This window comes from Ooceraea biroi, chromosome 5 (assembly GCF_003672135.1).
Source record: "Ooceraea biroi isolate clonal line C1 chromosome 5, Obir_v5.4, whole genome shotgun sequence".
Lineage (NCBI taxonomy): Eukaryota > Metazoa > Arthropoda > Insecta > Hymenoptera > Formicidae > Ooceraea > Ooceraea biroi.
The window spans coordinates 6,012,142-6,036,844 of record NC_039510.1 but is presented as its reverse complement, the minus strand read 5'-3'; the positions used below and the strand labels follow the sequence as shown (position 1 = coordinate 6,036,844).

The 24,703-nt window shown below is 38.0% G+C and overlaps 4 protein-coding genes across 10 annotated transcripts; 3 read left to right on the top strand and 1 right to left on the bottom strand.

The window, feature by feature from the left end:
* Nucleotides 1-470: 470 nt before the first annotated feature.
* Nucleotides 471-18,706, top strand: LOC105287176 (activating transcription factor 3). 2 transcript variants are annotated; one of them, XM_011352661.3, is made up of 4 exons: nucleotides 471-588; nucleotides 12,382-12,665; nucleotides 13,670-13,809; nucleotides 14,922-18,706. In XM_011352661.3, the coding sequence occupies exons 2-4, from the start codon at nucleotides 12,413-12,415 to the stop codon at nucleotides 15,366-15,368; spliced, it is 840 nt and encodes a 279-aa protein (XP_011350963.1). In that variant the 5' UTR covers nucleotides 471-588; nucleotides 12,382-12,412; the 3' UTR covers nucleotides 15,369-18,706. The 2 variants fall into 2 exon arrangements, with proteins under 2 accessions (XP_011350963.1, XP_011350972.1); XM_011352670.3 differs by lacking the exon at nucleotides 471-588 and adding an exon at nucleotides 595-1,653.
* Nucleotides 18,707-18,901: 195 nt separating this feature from the next.
* On the bottom strand, nucleotides 18,902-20,015 carry LOC105287162 (protein transport protein Sec61 subunit gamma). 3 transcript variants are annotated; one of them, XM_011352651.3, is made up of 4 exons: nucleotides 19,939-20,015; nucleotides 19,356-19,462; nucleotides 19,169-19,271; nucleotides 18,902-19,080 (listed from the first exon to the last, which is right to left on the bottom strand). In XM_011352651.3, the coding sequence occupies exons 2-4, from the start codon at nucleotides 19,447-19,449 to the stop codon at nucleotides 19,071-19,073; spliced, it is 207 nt and encodes a 68-aa protein (XP_011350953.1). In that variant the 5' UTR covers nucleotides 19,450-19,462; nucleotides 19,939-20,015; the 3' UTR covers nucleotides 18,902-19,070. The 3 variants fall into 3 exon arrangements, with proteins under 3 accessions (XP_011350953.1, XP_011350945.1, XP_011350947.1); XM_011352643.3 differs by having other exon boundaries at nucleotides 19,871-20,004; XM_011352645.3 differs by having other exon boundaries at nucleotides 19,795-19,973.
* A 452-nt stretch (nucleotides 20,016-20,467) lies between these two features.
* LOC105287153 (ecdysteroid-regulated 16 kDa protein) lies at nucleotides 20,468-22,079 on the top strand. Its single transcript, XM_011352634.3, has 4 exons — nucleotides 20,468-20,597; nucleotides 21,227-21,340; nucleotides 21,419-21,600; nucleotides 21,824-22,079. Exons 1-4 carry the CDS (start codon nucleotides 20,522-20,524, stop codon nucleotides 21,905-21,907), a joined length of 456 nt encoding a protein of 151 aa, XP_011350936.1. The 5' UTR covers nucleotides 20,468-20,521; the 3' UTR covers nucleotides 21,908-22,079.
* Nucleotides 22,080-22,395: 316 nt separating this feature from the next.
* On the top strand, nucleotides 22,396-24,703 carry LOC105287127 (NPC intracellular cholesterol transporter 2 homolog a). 4 transcript variants are annotated; one of them, XM_020034391.2, is made up of 4 exons: nucleotides 22,464-23,382; nucleotides 23,987-24,100; nucleotides 24,194-24,375; nucleotides 24,463-24,703. In XM_020034391.2, exons 1-4 carry the CDS (start codon nucleotides 23,304-23,306, stop codon nucleotides 24,544-24,546), a joined length of 459 nt encoding a protein of 152 aa, XP_019889950.1. In that variant the 5' UTR covers nucleotides 22,464-23,303; the 3' UTR covers nucleotides 24,547-24,703. The 4 variants fall into 4 exon arrangements, with proteins under 4 accessions (XP_011350878.1, XP_019889950.1, XP_011350885.1 ...); XM_011352576.3 differs by having other exon boundaries at nucleotides 22,396-23,382; nucleotides 23,987-24,375; XM_011352583.3 differs by having other exon boundaries at nucleotides 22,469-24,100.

The following is a 24,703-nucleotide window of genomic DNA, read 5'->3' as shown; positions in this document are numbered from 1 at the left end:
AAGACAATCGCATCAACTGTATATTCAAACGATCTTAAGAGATAATAAGGTTTTACAATTAACATTAATATCCTCTTAAAACAGGATTCTCCTTGATCGTATATCTTTTACTAAAAACATTTTCAAACAAGAATTTGTGTCGTGGCAAAGAGGCCGTTGCTTCTGGCAATATTAAATGCCCTAGGAGCGCCTAAGAACGCGACATACACGCGGATCGAATATGCCAGCGCGCGAGGGAGCGGAGCGCGGAGTACTCTCCCTGACAGTTTCATGTCAACAAATGTCGCGGTCGTGGAGTCGCGCCCAGCCACAGCCAGTGAGCCAGCCACGGCGAGGTCCGCCGGTGCGTATTCGCGGCGTGCGCTAACCAATCGCGGCCTAGTGCGACATCACCGGCGACCAATTAGCGCGCGTTGCAGTGGCGACGCGAGCTAAAAATAACTAGTATATATCTAGGCCGGTCGCGACCGACGCGACCGCGAATTATCCACAGTCGCGCGCCGGCAGCCGATGAAGGAGGACGAGCGGGTACGAACGGAGCGAGGCGTGTGTTAAGTGCGCGGAGTGAAGACACGGGACGCCGCGAAGGTAGGAGCGAATCCCCGACACATTTACCAAAATTCAAACATTTCCCTCTCGAAATAGGCGCGGGAGGAAGGCATTTTCGTATCGGAAGAAGAATTGGTTGCGAAAGTAGAGGTAGCCGACGCAAGCGCGAGCGCGACTAGAGTTTTTCCCCTCGCGACAAGCACGCACTTGCATTCACTTGGTTTTATGTCGTGCAGGTATCACGAAGATAAATGTAGCAACTCCGAAAGTGCCCCCGTGTCAATTTCGGGGCACATGTTTCGTCCGCGATAAACGCCTCGCCTCGCCTCGCAATAAACACGACTCGTTCGTTCGGCTATTCTCGGTTCGCGGGTGCGGATCTCAAGTCAAGTTGGCAGGCAACCGATTGTTGGATCGTTCTAAGCGAGTCTTTTGGCCGGATGGCCGGATCTGCAGATTTCGGTCGAGTCAAGCGACTGCGTCAAGTGTCCGGCACACCGCGATGTTGCGCACACGAGGCGATCGAATTGTGCGTGTTCCATAACATTAGGCGGTTCGCGCGATCTTTCCGCGCGTTTAACGCCGCATGAAAAAGAGGGAAAAAACGCGTTCAATGTACAGGGGATGTTGCGCGACTGAGGGAAGATCGAGCGGGGAGCGGTGCATTACGTCTGTACCTGACAAGGTTATTACGTGTCGAGTTGACATAACGTCCCGCGTGCCGTTCGCAGTCCACGTGACCTTTTAACTTGGCGCGGCGCGATCGATTTTTCTCGTGAGGATTCGTCGCCCTGATTCACCGAGTGGAATGGTGATGCAGGGAGGACTTGAATCGGTGCGCTTCTGCAAAATTGCCGTTGTCAAGACCGATCGCGGTCTTGGATTGATTTACGTGGGTTTTATCGCCACGAGTGCCTCGCGAGTGTTCAAGGTCGCGACGCCACAAAGTAGAACTTTGCTGCCATCGTAGTTGCAACACGCTGTCGCCCGCAAGAACACATGAGAGAACACAGGTTAAAGCACGTCTCGCGCGTACGCGTTCGCTCTTATTCGCTAAGAAAACATTTGAGAAACAGGATTTAAGACTCCTCCGTTTCCCTCGAGGTACGTTTCACAAGCATTTATACATTTGAAGTAAACACTCGCTGGGGCACTCCCCTCACTCCTTCTCTCGCTCTTGCTTTTTCTACAATATTATCTAACGTAATTTTTTTATCGTTATACGATTGAGCTTATCCCCAGATTTACATTATTATTATAATATAAATAATTATATACGTATATAATTATTTATATAATAATAATAATAATAATAATAATAATGTGAATAAATGTACACACGCACACGCACACGCACGGTTATATACACATACGGTTGATCGAAAAGTCCATGCGGATTTTTTAGCAAAACTTAAACGCGAAACTCTCTATTAAAAATTAAGTTTTGCATTCGAATTTTGCTAAAAGAAATCGACACAAACTTTTCAGTCAACCCAATATTTACGAATCCTTCACAAAGCATCTATTTAAAATTGTTTTCGAATTTTCATCAAGGTTTTTATTCAAAACCGGTGCTCGCGAAAGAGAAAAAGTGGGACGAAGCACTCGTGTATTGTGCGCCACTCTCATGAATATGAATATGCAATCGCCAGTATCTACGCGCGTCTTTCAAGTTGGATATCCATTATCACTTTTACGAGATACACGAGTTGCAATGCGAACGGATGGACAGACGGACGAACGGTCAAGAGTAGCTACGCGCGATTTGTAGTTAGTCCAACGTAAATTATTTTGGAATTTAGAGCGCCCGAAAATAATTTGTTTTCCAGAGCGCTACGAGATCCTCGTCCTCGTGTTTTCGGCACCTTCGATATATCGACGTCGTTCGTGATTAAACCTCTGGATTTCACAAATGCGTGCGTTCATCGTTTTCACGGTGAAAACATTATCACTGCCTTATGGCAAACAGCAGTGTGAGATTAACACAAGGAACACTGAAATAGGTTAATCATCGTTTTTCCTATATTTCTTATTTAAAACCGCACGCGCGCGCGCTTGTACGTGTGCGTGTAAAGAGCACCGGATTATCTTTGAATATATTAGACGTGCATATCTAACGTTTAAAAGCGAAAGATAACGTGAAACTATTGCGCTCAAAAATATACTTGTATATATTTCACGCAATTCAAAAAAAGGACAAATATGATAAATACAACAAATAACTGTTTGTAGATGAAAAAACAATTTTAATATATTTTTATATAATAGATATACGTTTTATATAATAGGCACACGCATACGCACACACATACACAGCACATACATAGATACAATTTTTTGTGAAATACAGCATTACTGGTTATCGTACCTATCTTTCTTTCGACGTAATGAATGAATTAGATACTACATAGGACGAACGTGTCATAAAACGGTCATTACTAAATTGTACGAGGAGACAATGTTGTTCTGTATACGATATATACTTGAAGGAAATAATTGTAATAAAGAGTTAGTGAATTTTTCTGGCACGATTTTCTCCTGCCACTAACACAGACATTTGTTGGCATCAAATTGCCAGTGTCTCTGATGTTTGCTCTTTCGTTGGCAAACTTCCTTCAGAGTTGATAACCTCCAAAGAATAATAATCTTATCTCGTGCATTTGCTATGCAAAGTTACGAAGGTAATTACCTCGTAAAGAAGGTGCCACTCGTTCTTTGCAGTTGTAATTATTAAAAGGCTAGAGCCACCATAAGATTGCCAACGGTGAAAGTTTTAAAAGTCTGAAATCGGTTTGGCAATTAATTATATATTATCATGTAAAAAGTACAGGTTTTAATTTAAAGAACGAAAGATAAATCTGTTCCTTATTTAAAAATTATACTGCATCTTGAATCCACATGAAAAAAAAACCATGTAATTATATATATTTAATTGTGTCTATTAATCGATTAGGCGTATTTGTGTATCGAAAGGCACTGTCGAGTGGGAAAAGTCTCTGTCCCATGTTACACAAAGTGTGGATGATCATCGGGTGTGACTTAAATCATATGCTTCGCCGTTCTTAATGGACAGTTTTCACTGTCTTGTACTCTGTAATCCTTGTTACATGAATGAAACGTTAGACATGTCTTAAACATGTAAATAGCAAATCTGTTTATTCTGCAACAAGTCTTTTGAGAACGGACGTGTGAGAATGCGTTTAATGAATTGCTATAATTAACGACAAATCTTAATTTTTGTTATGAAAGGCGAATGTGTACGCAAAGTATATAAGTATAAAATGAATTAACGTTATACAGGGTGTCCCATGGGAAGTTGCTGAAACTAATCAGCTGTCATTTTTAAACGTATGCAGTTATTGAAAAAACAAAAATTGCGTTGGAAAAAGGAAAGTCTGCAGTTTTTAATGGGTATAAATAAAATTTAGCAAAATGTTTGTATATCAGTTTATTTTATTAATGAAAAATATGCTAATAATCAAGTAAGCTAATGATAAATATTTTCAAAGTGTGCATCATCTGAATTTGTAGAAAAATCAATTCTTTTACGAAAACTTGCGAAAACTTTTTCTAACATGTCGTCTTTAATGTTGCTGACGACCTTTTTAATAGCTACTACTAAATCTGACACTGTTTCTGCATTTCCGGCGTAACAATGGTCCTTAATGTATCCCCAAAGAAAGAAGTCACATGGATTTAAATCCGGCGAGTACGGTGGCCATTCTAGCCCCCCCTGGGCAAATTTGGGGTATCCCAGACCGATGACTCGATTGCCATAAACTTTATGGATTGTTTCGAAGACCTCCTGGGTTCGATGTGGTGTCGCTCCATCCTGCATGAAATGAAATCCTCTGACCAGGCCTCTTTTTTTGCACGAGGGAAGAATTGTGTTTCGAGAAGCTGCTTGTAACTTTCACCAGTGACTGTTGATTCGAAGAATTGCAGATAAATTCCTTTTACCGAGATCGCAGCCCATGCTGTTATTTTTTGTCGATGTAAAGGTTTAGCCAGGGAAACGTTGGGATTTTCCGACCCCCAAAATCTATAATTTTGTTTATTTCACATAACCATTTAGCCAGAAATGTGCTTCGTCCGTGTAAATTATCAATTTTGCATCAAGTTCTCCATCTTCAAACATTCCATTTATCGTCTTGCAGAATTCCACACGTTTCGTCATAGCGCGTTTGGTTAGCAATTGATGCGATGTTATTTTTTATAGGGATGCATTTTCAGGAAATGTTTTAAAATCCTGTGTAACGTTGTTTTGGATATTTCAAGAGCTTGGGCAGCTTTCCGAATGGAAGAATTTGGATTCTCTTCAAAATACTTCTTAATATCTTCAATGTTTTCTTCTGCAGCTACAGACACAGAAGGACCTGGCAGATCATGTGTCTACGGGCTTGGATAGTTCCATACTGCATAAAATTATCGATAATTCTGATAAAAATAACACAAAACATTATTTTAATGCAGATTTATTGCCAAAAAATGGAGTGACGTAACGCATACGTTTAAAGAAATAATAAATTCTAACCTTTTCAGCGTGTTTTCGCTCTTAACTTTATGTGTTCCGTATTTAGTACGAAACCCCCTGTAAGCATTGCTATAAACTTTTCCTCCGGAAAAGAAGCACTCGACAAGATAAATCTTTTCTTCCGTCGTCAGATTACTCATTTTGACGCGCACGGACTTGCAACCAGAATAAAACTGCGGACACTCAGATGAACGACCGTTAACCGTAAGACCCTTTCTGAAGTCATGGAGGGGAGAACCAATCGTTTACTTTCAGCAACTTCCCATGGGACACCCTGTACATGCGCAATACATGTATCGATGATTATGGTGAATCAGATCGGGGTATCGCCTAATGGTGTATACGAATAATTTCAAGCGCCTGCGATAAAATCGCAATCGTTACAATATACGTGTCGCTGTTTGTCTAACGCGTGCATCGTACGGCGGAGGCGTTTATCTGTGCATGCGTAAGGTAAATCTCCCTCCTTCCCGTCTCCTTTCTCGAAAGACGTTGTTGTCAATTCTCCCTCCCCCTCTCTCCTCCCTCCACTGCATGCTCGTTGCATTAGCATTTTAAATTCAATCGCGAGACATTGACGCCCTTGAACGGTAATGGACTCTTTCTTCCCTCCTCCCTTTCTTCTCTCTGCATCCTCTCATTTTCTCTTCTTGTCTTTGTCTCTCTTTTCCTCTATTAGAAATCACTAATTCAGTTATTGGCTTGATCGGAAAGCCCGTACGGATTTTTCTTAACAAAATTCAAAAACGATTTCTGTTAATTCTTAATAAAAAATTTTGAAATTTGGTAAAAACATACACACAGACTTTTCGACCGATCCATCATATCACTTCTTGGCTTTGGCTGCGAAACAAGTAATTTACTGATAAATCGCTTGTCACCTTTACTTGACTTTTTTTTTTTCTTTTATTGCGCCACGCAAAATCTCATAAATTCAGCTCCAATTCACCTTTTAACAGCGCGGCGTGAAACTTGGGACCGTAGAACAGAGATACATGAAATTCATGTAATCACCCTTCTTAAACCTATTTCTTAGAATTGAGTTCTGCCTCACAAATTTGTGCCCGTATGCCGGTTTTTTATGAAGAGTGAGAAAATGCGGGCTTGAAGAGATCTCGATCTCCCATTAATCGTTCGTTCCTGTTAATGTTGTTTAGTTTTCTCCGAAACGCCGGTCACTCCCTTGATTTGACATATCGGGACAAAGTCCGCAATTGTGACTGATTCGTTTATAACTTGTACATCTTAACGATATTAAGACGCTCAAGATTCTTTCGAGGCGGTGAGAAACCTCGAAACGCAAAACGCGTTTATTTTATGTTGGCGGATTATTCGAAAAACACGCGAGGCTTGCACCCACTTGCGCCGTTTTCCACCCACACATCTTGCCGAATTACTTCATTTTCAGCTTTACGCATATAAGGTAGCTTGATATATAGTATCGCCAGCAATTTTTTGTTTCTCGAAACATTTTTTATACACCATCTTACCACGCTATTCTCACACGGAAATTCTTTCACGAGTCAGAAAACACTTTAACGTGTCCATGCGATTGCTATATTCTTTCTAGTAGAAGAAGAAAAAGTCTGCATCGAAGTGACGTTAATTGTTTTCAAATTGTCGAATTTTATGATGATTTTAATTGGACACATAAAAAATGGGACAATCTAACAAAGCCTTACGCCACTTAAAACTTGATGTTAAACATGAGGTTTAGATTCGCAAAGTTCAGAAATACCATATCACAGTGTCGCGTACTCACGTTCCGCGGCATCGGTAAAAAGGAGAGAAAAAAAAAGCACGTTAATCCGTCATAATTAGACCGGTATAGTTGGGACAGATAGAGTTGCGCCGCGTCGGGCCTTTGTGTTATTTGTTCTCTTCCTCGTTTCTCCGTTTCTTCGTTGGTGGTGAAACAAAGATAAAATAATCCTGTCCTCTTTAAAGCATGAATTCCACTTAATCGCGCGTATCGGCAATTTTTACCAGCTTTTCCTTGAGTGGGCTTCACTTTGACAGAATGTTGATTCGAAGCCTATTCTTCGCGCACTCTCACTGGCATTCAAGAGTTCCCTCTTGTTTATGTTGCAATCGCGAGTTTTCGAGTTACGCGGCATACACGTATCCGCGAAAGAGTCGCCTGTCCCGCCGAAACGGGATTCGTATTTTTAGAAAGTACACTTTGCAGTATCGCGTAAGACACAACTTGTAATCCCCCGAGGGAAGGCATTGACCTTTCGAACTCTTTTCTCTCCCATTGAAATTCTCTCGCGAGCATATTGTTCCCTCCGATAGGTTTTATCCTCTTTTCCTCGATGCCGTGAAGAATGGAATACAGAGATGTTATCTCGATTTATTTCTCTACAAAGATATTGGGTTGTAACATATATTCGTCCCGCTTTTTTAGTGTTAATAATAACGAATATATGTGACAACCCAATATTATAATAGAATAAAGGGTTATTTCTTTTCTTTAGAAAGGATAAAAATAGCAGTAATCGCGTGATCCGTCGCGTGATATTATAAATCAATAAAGGCTGAAACTTGCTATTGAATTTTATATATTTTTCATGGGGGGCTTCTCGTGACAAACATCACGATAAAAGCTCCGGGAGATTATATCGCGATCGATCACGAGTGCGCGTGTATAAAGTGCACAACTTGTCCGCCTGGGATAAATCTATCTTATAAATACGTTATCTTGATCCTTTCGCGTTTGCGATAAATCAAGGCAAACGTCTATTGTTTGACACGATAAATTTTAAATAATTGTGACCTATCTATTTCTTCCTCTTCTTCGTTTAGTCTTGTAATGCAGAGAGATTTTTCTTTCTCCGCATAGTTTAAAAAGAGATAGATTCTCTTTCTTAACATGTTATACATATATTATTCCAAATATATTTTTTAATAATTTTTTCCTGAAAAAATTACATTTTTGATTTAATTTTCTCTATTTCATATTTCTCCGCAATTTGCATCTTTTAAGTCTTGACAGTTCCACAAAGATTTTTAACATTTTCAAGGTGGATATCCTCTTGTCTCGAGACGAGGATAAAGTCTGTCTGGGACTATCGATTTTTATGTGTTCATTTTTGGGTAGGTCTTTAAAGCAAACTCGCTACGGCGAGCAGACATTTACCATAGGCCACATCCGCACTTTTTGTACGAAAGGAGCAAAAACGACATTAGTGTCGTCTCGTAAATTGACGCTCGTTAAACCGCTCGACTTTTACATGGTTTTCATGGAGTTTGGATATCCAGATCCAATTGGCCTCCTCCACTTTTTCTCTCTACTCTTCTCTCTTTCTTAACCAAATATTGCAAGCTAAAGTGTTTTATGAAGACTAAAACCATTTTGTCTCAAGATAAGATAGATGTTTTGAGCTTGATTAATTTTGCGAATTATGATGGACGAAATGTAACGGCAATCTTTGGATCACGTGCTGGTCGGTTCAGTAACCTCCATCGTCCGAAATATGCGGTCGGTTCCGTGTTATATATCGCAATTATTCTGAAGCCTGTACTCTCGAGAGATCGCGCACGTTACACGCGGTACGATCTCGTCGGAATTAGGCCGCCCACGTTCTTCGTCGTCGACACCGACAAAGCGCGATAAAAGCTTTCGGCGACCAGATGGGCACCGGTTGCGCAAGCTCTCTCTTGTCCTCTCTTCCTCGTCTTCTTGAATTTGCAGTTTTATTAACTTTATTATACGTGAGCGTATAAAGAGAAGTGAACAAAATACATATAAATGGAATATCACGACTCCCTTACATTGTGCGTGGAAAATGGGACAACTGTCACATTGCATATGATGGGATTCAGAGTGAGAAACGTGGGACACATGTGTTCATCCGAGGGAATCTCCTTGTCCCGAGAGATCTTTCCGCGGGAGATTAATTACTGCCTACTTCGTACATGTAAGAAGGGGAGGCTGTTGGGATCGAGATCGAGTGATGTTGGTATTCTGAGAATCAGATATTGACTGTTTCCCAGAAGCAAAACGAGAGATACACGTATATAGATATGTACTTTTTTTTTTTTAAGTAAATGCAACATGAAAAGATTTGTTGGCAATACTTGCGATATTCTCCATCGAGAAGTGTGTCAGAAAAATCGATATCTGATTTCACAAAAATTGAGTGAATCGAAATTAAATGAAAAATGTTTTTGTTACACAAAGAGAGAGGGAGGGAGGGAGAAAAAGAGATTGGATAAATTTCATAAATAATTGCGCTTCGGGACAGATTCCTGGCAGAGAAAATCGAGCGAATCGAGGCATCTGAATGTGCTATACGTCAAAATTAAACGGTCCCTATTTATAAGTTTAACAGCGCGCTAAGCCAGCTTCGATCGGACACCTGTTCTCATTCAAACAAACGCGAAAGGCGGCCCGATTATTATTATTTCAACTGCAATACCGCGCCGGCAAACGCCAGACGCCTCCGCCTGCAAATCTGTGAGTTCTTTGCCACCTTGTATCGTCGCCAGAAATCCACAAATGCTCGATTGTTAAAGTAGGATTCCATTTATTCTATTCTATAAACTAGATGATCTTCTTACAATACTTTGAAATTAAAGCACAATCGTTTAAGAAATGCTTGAAAGCTTGAATTCTTCTTCATCTATATCTTCTCGACATATAGGTCACTGAATTTATGCCGAAGACGCCTTCGTCACGCGCGCGTATGTGGGCCCCGAAACATCTTAGACCTGAGGAAGTCGTTTCTTCTTTTTCATTTTACTTACGAGTGGAAGAAGAAGACGGAGGAGGAGGAGGAACCGTACAAGGCTTAGAAGGCCGAAAAAATGAGGAGTGTTGCAAGGGCATTAGGTCCTCCTGAATAGGGAACGATAAAATTCTTACGAAACACCCGCATGGAGAAAGCGAAAGGAAAAAGAAAGGTCCCTTACTTTGCAATCGAGCAACTTTTCTAGTCGGAGAACTTTTGTTCGTTAAAGAATTCAATCATAGGATGTCGCGGTTTTATAGAATATTTTGGTGGGATTTAATAAAACGATCTAACAAACGATATATAATATTAAATATTACATAAATTAAATTATGTTAATATCAGCACTGAATTCGTATATTCAAGTAAGCTTTTGCGAGAGGAAAGCAAGAGTAATCGGAAGCTGACATACCTCTTCGGAGATTGCCAGCCGGAATAATGAGCCACGTCGCGAGATCTTCGTATACGCGGCGTTCGCGCTTCGGAGAAAATATATATCTTAATGCTATCTTTAATGATTTATTCACGGAGATAAAACAGTGCCATGAGCGCCGCGATTGAGAGGAATGTAACGAATTGAGGTCGAAGCGAAGTGGAAGACGAGAGAAGCGCGAGATGTGTCGCGACGGCCGAAGATGTTGAAGAGATACATGTGTAAGCATTTCAATTGATTCGCGTTACATAATATTTAACGGAAGATTTCTCTCTCAATAAGATATATAATTTTGTACAAAAATCATAAATGGATATCAAAACACATGGTATGTTTTGTTGAAATTTCACTCAGGCTGACACGATGTTGCAAACTCTTTTACTATTTACCGTAATAATCCGATTTATTTGAAACGAAACATAAAATATGAACAGAATGAAATTTCGTCGAGGCAGAAACGGATTTCGATAATGTAACCGATGTGTGGATCAATATTCCGAGTACAAATTGGATTTAAATTTATTCACCATCGATATATCTCTTGTAAAGTTGCTCACGATTCATTACTACTATCTGATAATCGATGTTAATCGATGATTTATATCCAGGGAGGCCGTGAAACCGACAGGGCAACGAGTTGTTGTTAAATACGAAAATTAATAGTAATTAAAATCGATCGCTCGAGTCGAGTTAAGCGCAATCGCATTTTTTTATAATGTAATAATTATTTATATTTTAAAGATATTGCTACTTAAAGTTTTGATCTTTCGATAAAATATTACATTCTTGTTCTGAATCTAAATTTGTCGTTAAAACACTCGGATCTCTCTGCATTTCCGGCGGTTCAGACGCACGTGTTACGTAATTCTCATCGATAGTCCGCTCTCGTAAAAATATCAGTATAATGAATACCTAGCATATCCGGTGCGTTGTTGAAAAATGTGCGAGAGAACGCGCCGTGGGTGGGCAAGCGAGCGACTGAACGAGAGCTAAAAGGTTGTCAATCCTTGTCAAGAGTAATTTTGATAGACGCGTCCACCATCCGCGAAATTAGACGAAGAAACCGTTTCATTTTTCAACACCTAACCGCGGTCAAAAATGCAATGTCTAAAAAGAAATACGTGAATACTTGAAAATACTAAAATATCGTATGTAGATGAAATATGAAATTTAATTTAGCAAGTGAAAGGAAAGTGGGAATATATATATATATATATATATGTATTTATCATGCAATTAGATATTTATATCTTGACGTCTATTATTATTAAAAATTACTCTATTTCACAAAAGGCAGAATTGCGTAATTAGGAATCAACGTAGATTTCTCTCGAAATAAAATTGTCGCTTCTCGACCAGTATCTCGTTATCAGCAATTTCTAACAAAACAGGTACTGTCGAAATGTACAATGGGTGTTGTAGGCTGGATCCGTGGGCGGGTGCATGTATCGATCATTGATAGATCGTGAAGGTCGCGATCGTGCGCGCATCACGCATCGCAACGCGATAAAAATCTATGATTTCCGGCACTGCTGATTCGTGCTGGCTCTACAGCCGTAACCGCATGTTTTGTTTTCCTTTTTTTTAAATTTAATTTGAAGAGACGTTTAAATAAATTGTACGTTTACCTGAATTTTATGGATATAAAATGATCGAAAATATGTAAAATGTGACAGGAATGAACGGTTCACTTTACGTTGCGTCTTATCAGATAGTTGTGACGCGAAAATTATGATAATGCGTGAAACGGCATTGCAACGGCTTTCTGACAACGTATTCAAGTATTATTCATTGTCACGACACAATGCCAAAGATCTCTTAATTTCTCAAAGTTCCATGCGACGCAAAAACGAGATTCGCTAACCTTTCTCGGGAATTCCGGAGACGGGGCGGGCGATAGAGCGGCGACATCCTTTGCGGTTTTCGTGGAATGATTGATTTCGAGAACTTGCGGATGTTGGTCCACCGGGCTCTTGACTTAATTACAGGCCATGTTCCAAAAGACCGAAAAACTTGAGGCCTGAAAAGGGCAAGACCTTTTCCACCGATCTTCTTTCCTTATATAAGACGTACATCTATCTATTTATCTGTCTAGAACTTGCTTGGTAAATTGTGCGACTTGATCTTTCCAGGTGAAATAAATGGTGAGAGCCTAGCGCAAGCATGTACAATCTGAATGTGAATGTGAATCCCAGCCCAACCGGGGCCGCGGGCTTTCTTGGTGTTACGGCAGCGGCAAGCGAGGTCACGCCAAGGACACCGGAAATCGTAAACTCCCTGATCGCTATGACAAATCCCTTCGAGGGCTATGGCAGCGGTAACGAGAAGGGCACGAGGGACCGTACGGACTCGACCAGCAGTGGAGAACCAAGTCCGCCCAGCATCCAACACACCTGCAGTCAGCTCATCAAGGAAGGTAAGCGAGACATCTTCGATGCTCATCATTTCGCGTAAATTTGCTAAACAGAATGCATTTGCACGCACAAAACTTACAGTAGATTTTCTTTCCGCGATAATATGAAATTTATAAACATGAGCGCCCGCAAAAAACATTTCAAGGAGGAGGGGCAAAATCTTAAGGTCCCTCCAAAGATAGGAAACTCAAGGAATAAACAAGGAAAAAGAAGGAAAATTTTTCATTTCGAAACTTATTATATCAGGTATATAATTTATGTGTATTATTTATTTGTTTTCTTTTCTTTTCGTTTTCTTGCTTATGATTTAGAATTTTAACAGTGCAATTTTTCAATTCCAGGAGGGCCAACTGCCTCCCTCCCCCCCTCCATGCTTATAAATCGTGCGCTATCAAACTTATAAATCTCGAAAGCAACGTTTCAAGAGTATCATCAGCAGTACGTTGTGTTCTTTTTCTTTCTTTGCGCTCGCTCCGTGCGCAACGCGACGCATTAAATCGCGAATCCTGTTCCTTTTAAATTACGAGTTACGCAACGTATATACGCAATTACGCACATATGTACATAGGCGGAGGAGAATCGTTATCGTAATTGCCTCTGCGGTTTTGTTTCGCGTCCACCGTGAGCACCGCTCGCGATTCGTTAAACTAATTGTCATATTAATTAATTAGAAATTGAATTTCGATAAGAGGGTCCGCTACAGTAACGAGGGTGCCGTAAATTTTATTACTATAAAGTACCTATTATTATAAACATTTTCGAAATATAATTTTATATTTTTATAGAAATAAATGAGAAAACGTGAAGTTACCATACGACGTTAAAAAAGAAATGAAGCAACAGTTATTTATAATTTTAATAAAACGATAAGGAAAATGGGTCCACACATCTCCGGCATCTAATTTTAACCACATCCCCGGGTAATTCTAATAGATTCTCACTATGCCTGGAGGGGAGAAGGAGGCGAAAATTAATGAACGAGAATTAATTAGACCTCTTTTAACAGGCTTGAAACTAACACTGCAGACGAAGAGGCGGGCGAATGGTAACGGCCACGAGACCAAGAAGAAGACGAAAAAGGAGGATGGCAGCGGTGCCGACGACGAGGAGGAGGATGAATCGAGTAACAACAACAATAAGAGCAGCGTGAGTAGAAATTCATGTTTCTCACTGTTTCTTCTGGCAATAACTAGTCTTGAGGTCCCTCGAGGTCCCGACAAGAGCAGACGTCGATTCCTTTCGATCCTCCTTGTGTCCTTGACTGCCGACTACTCGCGTGTGCGAATAAATTAATTCCGACAGACGCCGTGGCCGTCGGGTCGTTTCGGCAGTTTCGACGGCATTCGCGAATTAGGATGCCACGCGCAGGATTATTTGTTTACGACTCGCAAAGTGCAAGTCGCTAAAATTAGCGGAATCTCGAAGCGCATGCGAGTACCGCGCTCAGATTTTTAATCGCTCTAGATCACTCTAGAAGGAGAGTGGCATTTATAATTGAAAGACATTCTCAAGTTTTGAATACGTTATCTACATTCCGTTCCTTTCTGTATCCTACTTCTTTGTCCTTCTATCTTGCAGAAGGTTTTACAAAAAGAGCGCAACTTATTTTGCTTTAATCCGGCTGTCTTTCTCTGCTCTGTTCAATCATTTAGGAGGTTTCAAGTGTGTAGAGGATTAGCCTCCAGCACCGTAGCGTAATGGGGAGGGGATAGCACAGTGGTTTATTGGACCAACAGTTTCATGTCTCTTCCCAAGACGAAGCCCAGTTTTCCATACTCGAGGCTTCTCATTAATTCGATGTATACAGGGCGCAGAATAAAATTTCTGTGATCAAGTGGGCCTGAATCCGGTTTCCTATACCTGGCGTTCCATCACTAGATCACACTGTCAACCCTTTTAGTAAACCCGATTTTTATATAATTCTAATGCGCGGATATAACTTATAAGCTCTCGAGGGAGGTAGAGAGAAAGAGGAAGATGCGAGTTATTTACAAGTTTTGAAATGCATCAATATGTTATGAAGCATGTATTTGCTTATTCGTCCTTCGTTCGAGTCGGACATTAATTAGCACCTCCGTGAATGAATTCTTACTAATGCATACGAGAGTGCAACGAGCTGCGAATAATTAGCAGTTTACTTCAAAGGATTTGTCGGCCGTTTTAAAAAGTGATTATTTAACGAATAACCAAATAGACTTACGAAATGTGAGAGTTAAAACCAGGAATGCAAAGGAATACAGAATCTTTATTATTTGCAGCTTACAGCGGAAGACGAGGAGCGGCGTCGACGGCGACGCGAGCGCAACAAGATCGCAGCGACCAAGTGTCGGCTGAAAAAGCGCGAGAAAACAACGATTCTCGTTCAGGAATCCGAGATTCTGGAGACGCAGAATCACGACTTGAAAACCCAGATTCAAGAGCTGGAGACTCAAAGGCGTAGGCTGGTCGACATGTTGAGTCTTCACGGCCCGACTTGTTTGAAGCAGGGCGTGGATCCTACGTCTTATCAACAGTACGCCGAGCCCCTTCAGCTTCCCAGCTATCAAGAAAATTTCGTGCAACAGCAACGACCTCCGCCAGCTCTGAACCAACCGCAGAACTGCGTAAGCGAATACCCGGTGAAGGTCGAGGAGTTCGAGACAGATTTTTACCGGCAAGGCAGTCCCTACGTGCCGACGACGTCGGACGCCGGTTGCACAGTCTAGCGAAATGGTGAACATTGTCTTTCGTTGCTTTTTTGCAGAACGGAAAGACCGTTGAGAAGCTCGGAACGTACATGTGATAAAATTCTCATGATAAAGTCATTGACGGTTAAATAATTTAGAGTAAGCATGAATTCACCAATATCAATCTGTTTTTGCCTGAATAATACTTAGTATTTTTTCTATGTCAGAAAAATTTTTATATTATATTTATTTATTGTAATTATTATATAGTTATATATAGAGACATATACGATATATATGAAATTGTATACAAGTATTAATTTTTGCTGACATGATGTTTGAAACGATGTATCTTTCACTTAATGAGATGGTCGGCGTCGCAGTGACGAAAGCAGGATTACATGCATTCCACGTGTGAGATATTGGAGAACTGAAAAGATGACTTCAGTGAATGTTAATAATTTTTATTTTGTTTAATCTAATATTTAGTCTCTTAAAACGAGCAGTCCGAGCTTCTCCTTATCGGTTTCTCCTGATCGTGAGTCTATAGCTCGTAAGCTGATTGCATTGTAAACGCGAACAATAATTTTTATCTTTTATCTTGTCTTCCTTCTTCTCTATTATTGATATCTCTTCCGTCTATCTTTCATTTCGCCTTTCCTCCTTTTTTTGAAATAAGCTCTTGTCATACTCTAAAAAACGTTCGATGTAGAGAACGTTGAAGACATTCCTTCGTAATAATTGTACTGTGACATTCTCTTAAGGCCTTATTAATAATGTAATCGATAATGTAAGCTAACGATGGATTAGTGATGCTCGCTTTTCTTCTCAGAACTTATTAAATTTAGAATTATTATCCCAGAAAAATTATTCCAACTTGATAATATTAATATTAATTTCAATCTTAGTTGCTTTTTAATTATCAAAATATGAAGCAGTATCGCGAGCATCGCCAATCGATATCTCATCGTTAATTAATAAGCGAGACCCGAGACACTGCGTCGAATATATTTATATTTATATATAATAAAGAAGAAATCCTCAGAATTTAGAAAAATTTTTAATCTGGAATTTATATTTGAGAAATTGTTTTGCAATTATATCGTAGAGAAAAGACTTGAAGCAATATAGTATTGACAGGCTTAGTGTCAGCCGTTAATGGCACATAGGAACTTGGCCGAACAGAAAAATCCTGTACCATTTTGCAACGAATGAGAGCGCGTCTCGAGTGAAGGCGTGTGGTGAAGGAGAATAGGAGCATAAGAGCGGCGAGTATGGACGCGGGGTTTCTGTTCAGCTAAATCCGGGCTATATGCCTTTAAGTCGGGTGTCACTGAGACACCTTATATGTGTTGATAACAGAAGCGCAAAATTTTAAAAGATTTAATCAGACTTGGAAAATGATGTTTTCATTGAAGTTTTTGGCACTGTCTCGGATTCATGCCAGTGAAAGAATACACGTGAGTATCCCGGTGTAAGTCATTCACGATTGATATTGATCATCGAGAAGTCGATAACGTGCGTTCAGAGAATACTTATAATTATACGAGTAACAAATGATATTTAATATTATGTATGTACGTATATATTTTATACAAATGCATATTATATAATGTAACATAACATAAGTGCGCGCGCCTACACACACACACACACACACACACACACACACACAGCAGAGAGGGTGTTTCATACATTGCACAATATACTGGTTTAATATTACGTGACCAATACAATGAGACGAGAATAAATATTTGGGAAAGAAATTACAAATATATAATATACAAGATTTTCACCATAAATTATTTATTGTAGAATTGGTTTCTCATGAAAAAGCGATTATGGGACACTCTGTATGAGACACGCCAATGCGCAATGATCGCATAAGAGAACACGCCGGTAACAACGGTTAAACAAACACTTAATTACATGACGGTTAAATCTTAGATTTGCGTTGGAGGACAGAGAATTACGTGCCTAACGACATACCTCAATTTGTTACCCTCCCTCAGTGCGTTTGCGAAATGAGATTTTATCCCGTCCTTTATTGCCTCTATCTCTCTTATATCCTTATGTTTCACCCACAGAAAGGAATCATGTAAACGGATAGAATAAAACAGCATAGTAGTGCCAAAGAAAATTGCGAATAAGCATAGAACCATGTGATAATCGTTTAACAGTTCTGTAATAATTGTTGCGAGTATTTTGAAAGATAGAAAAAGAGATTTTATTTGATCGAAATATAAACTTTTTTTGACAATTAATTAAATCAATTTTTGTTCGTCTCTTTCTTTCGTTGTCACCTAGATGTTGGATTATTTTAAAGACTATTCCACGTAATTCTAACGGATTTGGCAAACGCACTCTGGGTTATGCTTGTAAGGCGATTTCTCATACGATCTATAGGAGTTATTAGTTACCCTCGATCGTAAGTGGAATGTGCTGTAACTATGTAGATTAACGAGAAAACGCTTACAAATCTGCGGACTATATGCTTTCCTCTCTTCGGAGTGTTGCGTTAACAGATTGTCAAAACGAGAGGACTTTCCCGGTGCTTTGCGAAATGGAAGCGGGACGAAAGTCTTTCACGTTTTCCTCTCTTTTCGTTTCTTCGATGCTATTTACAGAATTTACGCGATATTAAGCCGAATTCAAAGATGATTTTTCAAGTCCGTAAATTGTGTAATAGTGATGCTAGTATCACATAAATGAATGGTGCTAGAAATATATATTGCTTTCTTTTTATAGAATTTTTACTGAGTTGCCAGAGCAGAGTATTTAATAGTATTTAATACGCATGTTATTACATGTTAGGCCGATATGTTAAGATAAGTAATCGGTTTCATTTTGCAATTACAACGAAATATTAGCTAGTTTAATATTCGTTCCAACATTGAATACTCGTTAAAAAGTGCTTCGAGAAATTTACAAAGCAATCTCCGTCATTCTGATATAATAATCGACTTTATTTGAATACTGCCAATGTTGAGATCGCGGTTTCTAGTATCATTAAGTAAGGACCCTCCCTCTCTCTCCCTCTTTTTTTAAATCTTTATTCAGTCGACCATACTGTGAGGAATCTTCTTTCTCTTTGTGAGTGCCACTTTTTCAAGCAAAGTTAAGTTGCAAAGTGATAAGGATATGCTTGCTAGATTCTTAGTATCGAGTCGGCATTATTGTACATCTTCTATAACATTACCGAGTACCTGGCTATGGCTTTCCATGCAACATGCTCATTTTTCCCAGAAATTTTTCATTCTTCACTTAGATTAGTAAGAGAAAAACGGGAAAATGACCGACTAAAATACTAAATCATATCGTTGTAACCTGGAAAAGAAGGAATCTATTCTTTAAATAAAAGTGCCTTGAATATTAATAATCTGCAATGAAACAAATTTCTCTCTAAAAGCACTCATGATCCTGTTTTACGTATAAATAAATGCCATGTGTTATCTCGACGCTTTTATTGAAACGCCAAGATTTTGTTGAAAACAGGGATTATGTTCAACAGGGGCAATGTCTGAAAGATTAATTTTTATTTTAATCCTTCAAAAAGATTCAAGACGAAAAATGCAGTTTTTAATCATTTTATTATGAAATTCATTAACATTATGCACACATATCTCTCACCTATCATTCAAAAAAATCAATTATACAATAAACATATCTTTGTGTTATAAATAAGAATATGGAAGGACATAAAAGTAATTTCCTTAAGAGTAATAGAATGAGTCTTGTGATTTATGAGCCTCTGAAATTAAGACAGACACATCTTACTCGATTTTCTTATCTCACACAGTTACAAATGCATAAAACTATTGATTATTGTGATTACTTACACGATAATGTTATTGATTGGGATGTGGATCAGTTTAACGAAGAATCCTATGAAGCCCATTATGCAGAAGCCGATTGCGGTAGCAATGGCAATCTTCTGAAATTCTATGTCGCGACAAAAAGAAACAATCGATTATAGTGAAACCGCTGTGTTTCAAATGTGTTTGTGTTTATTGCAATTTGTATTACCTTTACGATCTGGCTTTGTGCATCTTTTGACCAAGCGGATGCTATCCTTGGCAAACTGGCGACCAGGCTCGGTAAGCTTCTTGATCTGATCCATGACAATTGAGAGTCTGCAAAGAGAAACACGACTTATTTAAGTACGCAACACAACACACACACACACACACGCACAATGTCCAAAATCATAAAATAAATCATGCATAGAAGAAATACTTTTAATTTTTATGTTCTCAACATACGCATTATATCCAACACCTATTCATGTTATATTCAAAATTGTATCAGTAGCCAATTGATATTTGAGATTTGCACACAGTTTTATGTCACAATACGGTGCGCCGAAAATATTTTAGCAAAGCAGACAAATTTGCAGTTTAATCGAAAGAAATGGTGTTGGGTTATGTCTGGAATCCCCGGGATATGTATCGTGAAAGTTACATACGCAAGTTTCGATATTGCACGAGAAAGAAATGACCGAGATCCCGTAGAACTTATTAAATGGGAAACACGGTACTCACGTTCACGTCACTCGAATACGTTCTATCGAATGTCGTTCGTCGACAGACGGACGCTACGGTATACCTACGTGATCACTCGAAGCGCTACGTGGACAGCGCGCTGTAAACACGTCACTTCCTTGCGATTGACGTTGGCACCGAAGCGCCACGAAAGAGATGCGGAATTAATTCAAGACTGGAACGATGCGTACCAACGATAGGTTATTACGCAACTACTTTATCGACGCGATGAAAACTTTTAAACAAATTATTTTTATCTTATTGAAAGAAAAACATCTCAAGAAATGTCTTAATTTGTTAAAATGGTGAAGAATAATTATTGGTATCAACACAAGTACCATATATGTTATTAATATTTATTCCACCACAATTAACTATATTTAAGATGCAATTTAGGTGCAATTAAATATATACATATAATTAAAGATAAGGATAATTAAGGGCACATCTTCCAAGAAAGTTTACGCGAGTTGTACAAGGTACATACACTGTAATTCCCATTTATGAAGCTATGTAAAATGATCTTCACACTGTTATTAGTGTAATTGAGACGAGTCACGGTGTTAGATAAGCGCGATGCACTTATAAATTTGGGTGCGCGATCGCATGTAACAGCAGTAACATTTACGCGGAAATCGTGGAAGCAACGCAATGAATCAAATCGGTGTTGCAGTTTTGCTTTTATGCTGTTATGCCTCGACTCTCGCTTACATTATCGAGGATTGCGGTAAGTACATATAAATTACAATTTTTATTTATAAATGTTTTATAATCAAGGTCTGTCAACAATACTTTCTTAACGAGAACGTCAAGGTAATTATATAGACATAAAATAGTAAAAAATAAGCGGGATTTTATTTAGGTAAACTAAATATAAGGTTTAGAAGACAAACTATTTTAATAAGATTTTGAAAAAAATATAATATATACAATTCAAAAATTACAAATAACAAAAAGTACAAAGAACATTCAACTAATTTTATAGAGAGAGAATTAAATAAATTTGAGCTAATCGACTGTCAATAGCGCGCGCTTATTGTTATAATTGTAAATTATAAGGAGAATAATATATATGATTTTTAATTAAGCATTATGAGTGCAAACTCGGAAGCTCTTAAGTAGCATTACATATGCGAAACTATTTAATTACATGTACTTTGGATGCTTGTTTGCTACCAAATTACATGTAATTATATTGCGACGCTCATGTCACGTAACTATCACTGTGCGAGATGCGATTGTTGATTATAGTTAACCATATAGTTTATTGTGCCGCAAATTGATAACTTAATGAGAGCTTTTTACAAATATGTTCTTTTATTTATTTGTAATAATTTTAAATTATTTTTCTCCTAGGTTCGGAAGGGGGTAAATTCAACGATATGACAGTTTCGACGTGTGATAAATCAGAGGAAAAATGCAGTTTTATAAAAGGCGTCGATATAAATGTGTCCATCAAATTTACACCAAGTTAGTAAAATATAGTTATACTTGAAATGATTTAATTTTATATATTAATAAATTGCTTTAATTTACATTCTTTGGCAGACAAAGATATCTCAAAGCTTGAGATGCTTTTATATGGTATACTATACGATGTGACCGTGCCTTTTCCGGCACAGAAACCTGACGTGTGCAACGATCCAGATTCAGGGATAACATGTCCCTTGAAAAAGGATGAGGAAGTTGAATATAAGACCACGTTTGTCTTGGATAAACAAATTCCTCCGGTAATTATATTTAAGATTGCAATATCGACAATTTATTCAGTGAACACGCTCATACAGCCTGAAATTTCAGTTCAATTTTAAATCGAATTCGAAATTCGAAATTCTAAATTCTAAATCGAATAAAAACAATTTTACTTTATTTTACTCGTTTATTTATTAATTAAATTGCTAATACATATGTATATATGTATATATTACTCATAAAATTCTTTTGACTTTATAGGTGAGTGTCGACGTTATGGTGGAATTTGTAAATGAAGAAAAGGAGAAGATAATATGTATAAGATATCCGGTAAAACTTAAGTAAATATGATCGAAATTAACAATAAAGCAAATCGCGGCAAATATAATAGAATGGATTATTGCATTTGGACACCAAGATGATATTGTATATATGTTTCTGGATGATAGACTTTGCCACTTTTTCAACAACGCATGTCGACGCAGACATAAATATATGAATATATGATGAAAAAAGATTTTGTATTTGGTACTTTTTTTAGAACCCTTTTAACGACAAAGCGTAAAGCAACACCGTTACCGTATGTATAGCATCCGTTGCTAAACAATATTAAATATATATTTAATTCAAATATATATATATATATATATATATATATAAATAATATATAATATATAAATACATTGGATAAAAATTTATTAATATATTTAATAAATTTAATAAAATTAAATATAAATGTAAAAAATGCTTTTAATTTATCAGTCAAGTTATGATTGCAACGTGAATCTGTATTTGAAAATACAGAAGAGAATATTTACTTTCAATGTTTTCTAATTTATTAGGCAAATTACTTCGGTGCTATTTTTTTGAAGAAATTGGACCTTTCATTATTTACTTTTTTTTGAGAGGGAGATCATCAGTCGCCTGATAGATGGAAAAAAATAAGTATTAGAAAGTGATGGCGAATATTTCGAAGTGTAGTGTTAGTAGTACGAGAAGACATAAATATATAAGATAATGAAGGGGTAAAGGGTTGGGCCTGGTAAAAAGCAGCGAAAAAAAACAACAGAAGAACGATTGCGGATGAACCTCTACTATGAGCGGTTAAGTTCATACTTTGAAGTTAAGGCCCTTGCGCAATACAGGGGATAGGCGAAATTCGGAAATTTTGTCGCTATTGCCTGTTTCGTTTTCCATTCTGCATTGGCATATGCATTTTCTAGTGTTGAAATTCTCTATTTCTATTGCTGTGGTATCGCTATCGCTATCGCCCATTGTGCAAGGGCCTTTACTTTAGGCTCGTCTTAAGTTTAGTCTTAATAAAGCTTTCTGAGATTGACTGATATATTAAATTTGAATATATAAGATCGGATTATACAGATATTACAGATATTACAGATAAAACATACATTACATACAGATAAAAAACTGATAGCCAATTCAATAGATTGAAACTATGCGGTATTATATACTATTCCATAAGAGAGACGCATATAATAAGTTACTAAATAATAGAAATAAAATCAAGTATAGTCAATTGTTCAAAAACAGAATTACATCTGTAAATGATATTTCGCATTTTTTCAGAGCTGTTTGGTTCAGCTGAATCGGTACCTTGACGACAAGAGCAGATGAAAAGCGTTTCCGCCTGAGGGTGCTTGTGCAGCGCTCTTTTGCTCTTTTCAATAATAGCCGCCAATTGCCGCGTGGAAGCCGTGTGAGGAGCACGAGTCGTGTCACGATGCATCGAGTTACGCTTGCATTTTTATGCGTTCTATGTTGTTCCGCATCCTGCCTCGCCTTCACGTTCGCAGATTGCGGTAAGTAGGTGTATTAACTAAAGAGCTTTTTTAATCTTATCTCTGAGAATAGTTACTGAATTTAGAAAATTGTCTCCTAGAGTAATTTCATAGAGTTTTAAAATCTGACCGAACAAAAAAAGGTTTGGAGATCTTGTCGTAATAAAGTCATGCGCACTTAAGGAAGGAATTGTACGAATTGAAGGAAATTAAAAATGTGAATGTAACACGCAATTGTTTTTATTTTGATTATTATTTGCTACCAAGAAAGCAAATCTCTCGTTATAAGGTTACAAAATTTTTATTTATTGAATTTGTGATATTGCGATTTATTTTTGTGTCATGACGTTGCATCTTATTTCCTTTAATTTGTTCAATTCCGATTATGTACTATCAATATCAATGTTATTCGTGTATTATCGTTCAAGATAACAATATAACAAAGGATGACAAAGTTCGATGTACGTTGGTTTCGATACTGAGAATTGCTAATCTATTCAAAGAAAGTTTTATTCAATTTTCTCACTGGCAATGTTTTTGGATTTTTATAAAATTTTTGCGAAAAATTATCATGCAAAGTATTTTATTTTGTTGAATCTGGTACGATTTCCATTCGGTTTTTTAGGTTCAACGTTGGGCAAATTCACGGAAGTGTCGGTCTCAGGATGTCAAACATCGGATGAAAAATGTGCTTTAGTGCGCGGCACTAATGCATCCATTTCTATCGCGTTCACGCCGAGTAAGCACAAGAGACAGCACGTTTCATGCTTGTTTATATATATAAATTCAATATTATTATTATTAATAGTATTAATGATGCATTTTTTTACAGATACCGACATCACGCAAGTGAACGCACGTGTGTACGGCGTGTTGATCGACATTCCTGTACCTTTTCCATTAGATAAGCCCGACGCGTGTAAGGATCCTGATGATGGAATCAGCTGTCCTTTGCATAAGAATCAGGAGTATCATTACAGAACTAGCATATTTGTCCAGAACAAATTCCCCAAGGTAATTATTATTTTAACTTTTCCATATAAGGCTTTCTCGTCTTGTGACTCGGTGAACATCCGGTATTACTAATTTCCGTTCTTTCAGGTAAGCGTGGATATCAAGTGGGAGCTCGTGAACGAAAAGAATGAGAATATAGTGTGCATAGAGTTTCCAGCGAAAATTAAGTAACACGAAACACAACTGCTTCAACAATTGAACGATAAGAGATAATCGTATTAAAAACAGCATTTTAATTTCAACCTTTGGATAAAACAATACTCGAAGAAACCTTTGTTACATTGTTAGAGTATTAAAAGGAAAATAAACAGCGACAAAGCGAAAAGGA

Excerpts from the sequence above, each read along its gene's own strand:
- LOC105287176 (XM_011352661.3), top strand. The coding sequence starts at position 12,413 with ATGTACAATCTGAATGTGAATGTGAATCCCAGCCCAACCGGGGCCGCG. Across the intron at positions 12,666-13,669 it reads CAGTCAGCTCATCAAGGAAG|GCTTGAAACTAACACTGCAG; the intron begins GTAAGCGAGACA and ends CTCTTTTAACAG. Across the intron at positions 13,810-14,921 it reads ACAACAACAATAAGAGCAGC|CTTACAGCGGAAGACGAGGA; the intron begins GTGAGTAGAAAT and ends TATTATTTGCAG.
- LOC105287162 (XM_011352651.3), bottom strand. The coding sequence starts at position 19,449 with ATGGATCAGATCAAGAAGCTTACCGAGCCTGGTCGCCAGTTTGCCAAG. Across the intron at positions 19,272-19,355 it reads CACAAAGCCAGATCGTAAAG|AATTTCAGAAGATTGCCATT; the intron begins GTAATACAAATT and ends GTCGCGACATAG.
- LOC105287153 (XM_011352634.3), top strand. The coding sequence starts at position 20,522 with ATGAATCAAATCGGTGTTGCAGTTTTGCTTTTATGCTGTTATGCCTCG. Across the intron at positions 20,598-21,226 it reads TTACATTATCGAGGATTGCG|GTTCGGAAGGGGGTAAATTC; the intron begins GTAAGTACATAT and ends TTTTTCTCCTAG. Across the intron at positions 21,341-21,418 it reads GTCCATCAAATTTACACCAA|ACAAAGATATCTCAAAGCTT; the intron begins GTTAGTAAAATA and ends ATTCTTTGGCAG.
- LOC105287127 (XM_011352566.3), top strand. The coding sequence starts at position 23,893 with ATGTTTTTGGATTTTTATAAAATTTTTGCGAAAAATTATCATGCAAAG. Across the intron at positions 24,376-24,462 it reads TCCAGAACAAATTCCCCAAG|GTAAGCGTGGATATCAAGTG; the intron begins GTAATTATTATT and ends CCGTTCTTTCAG.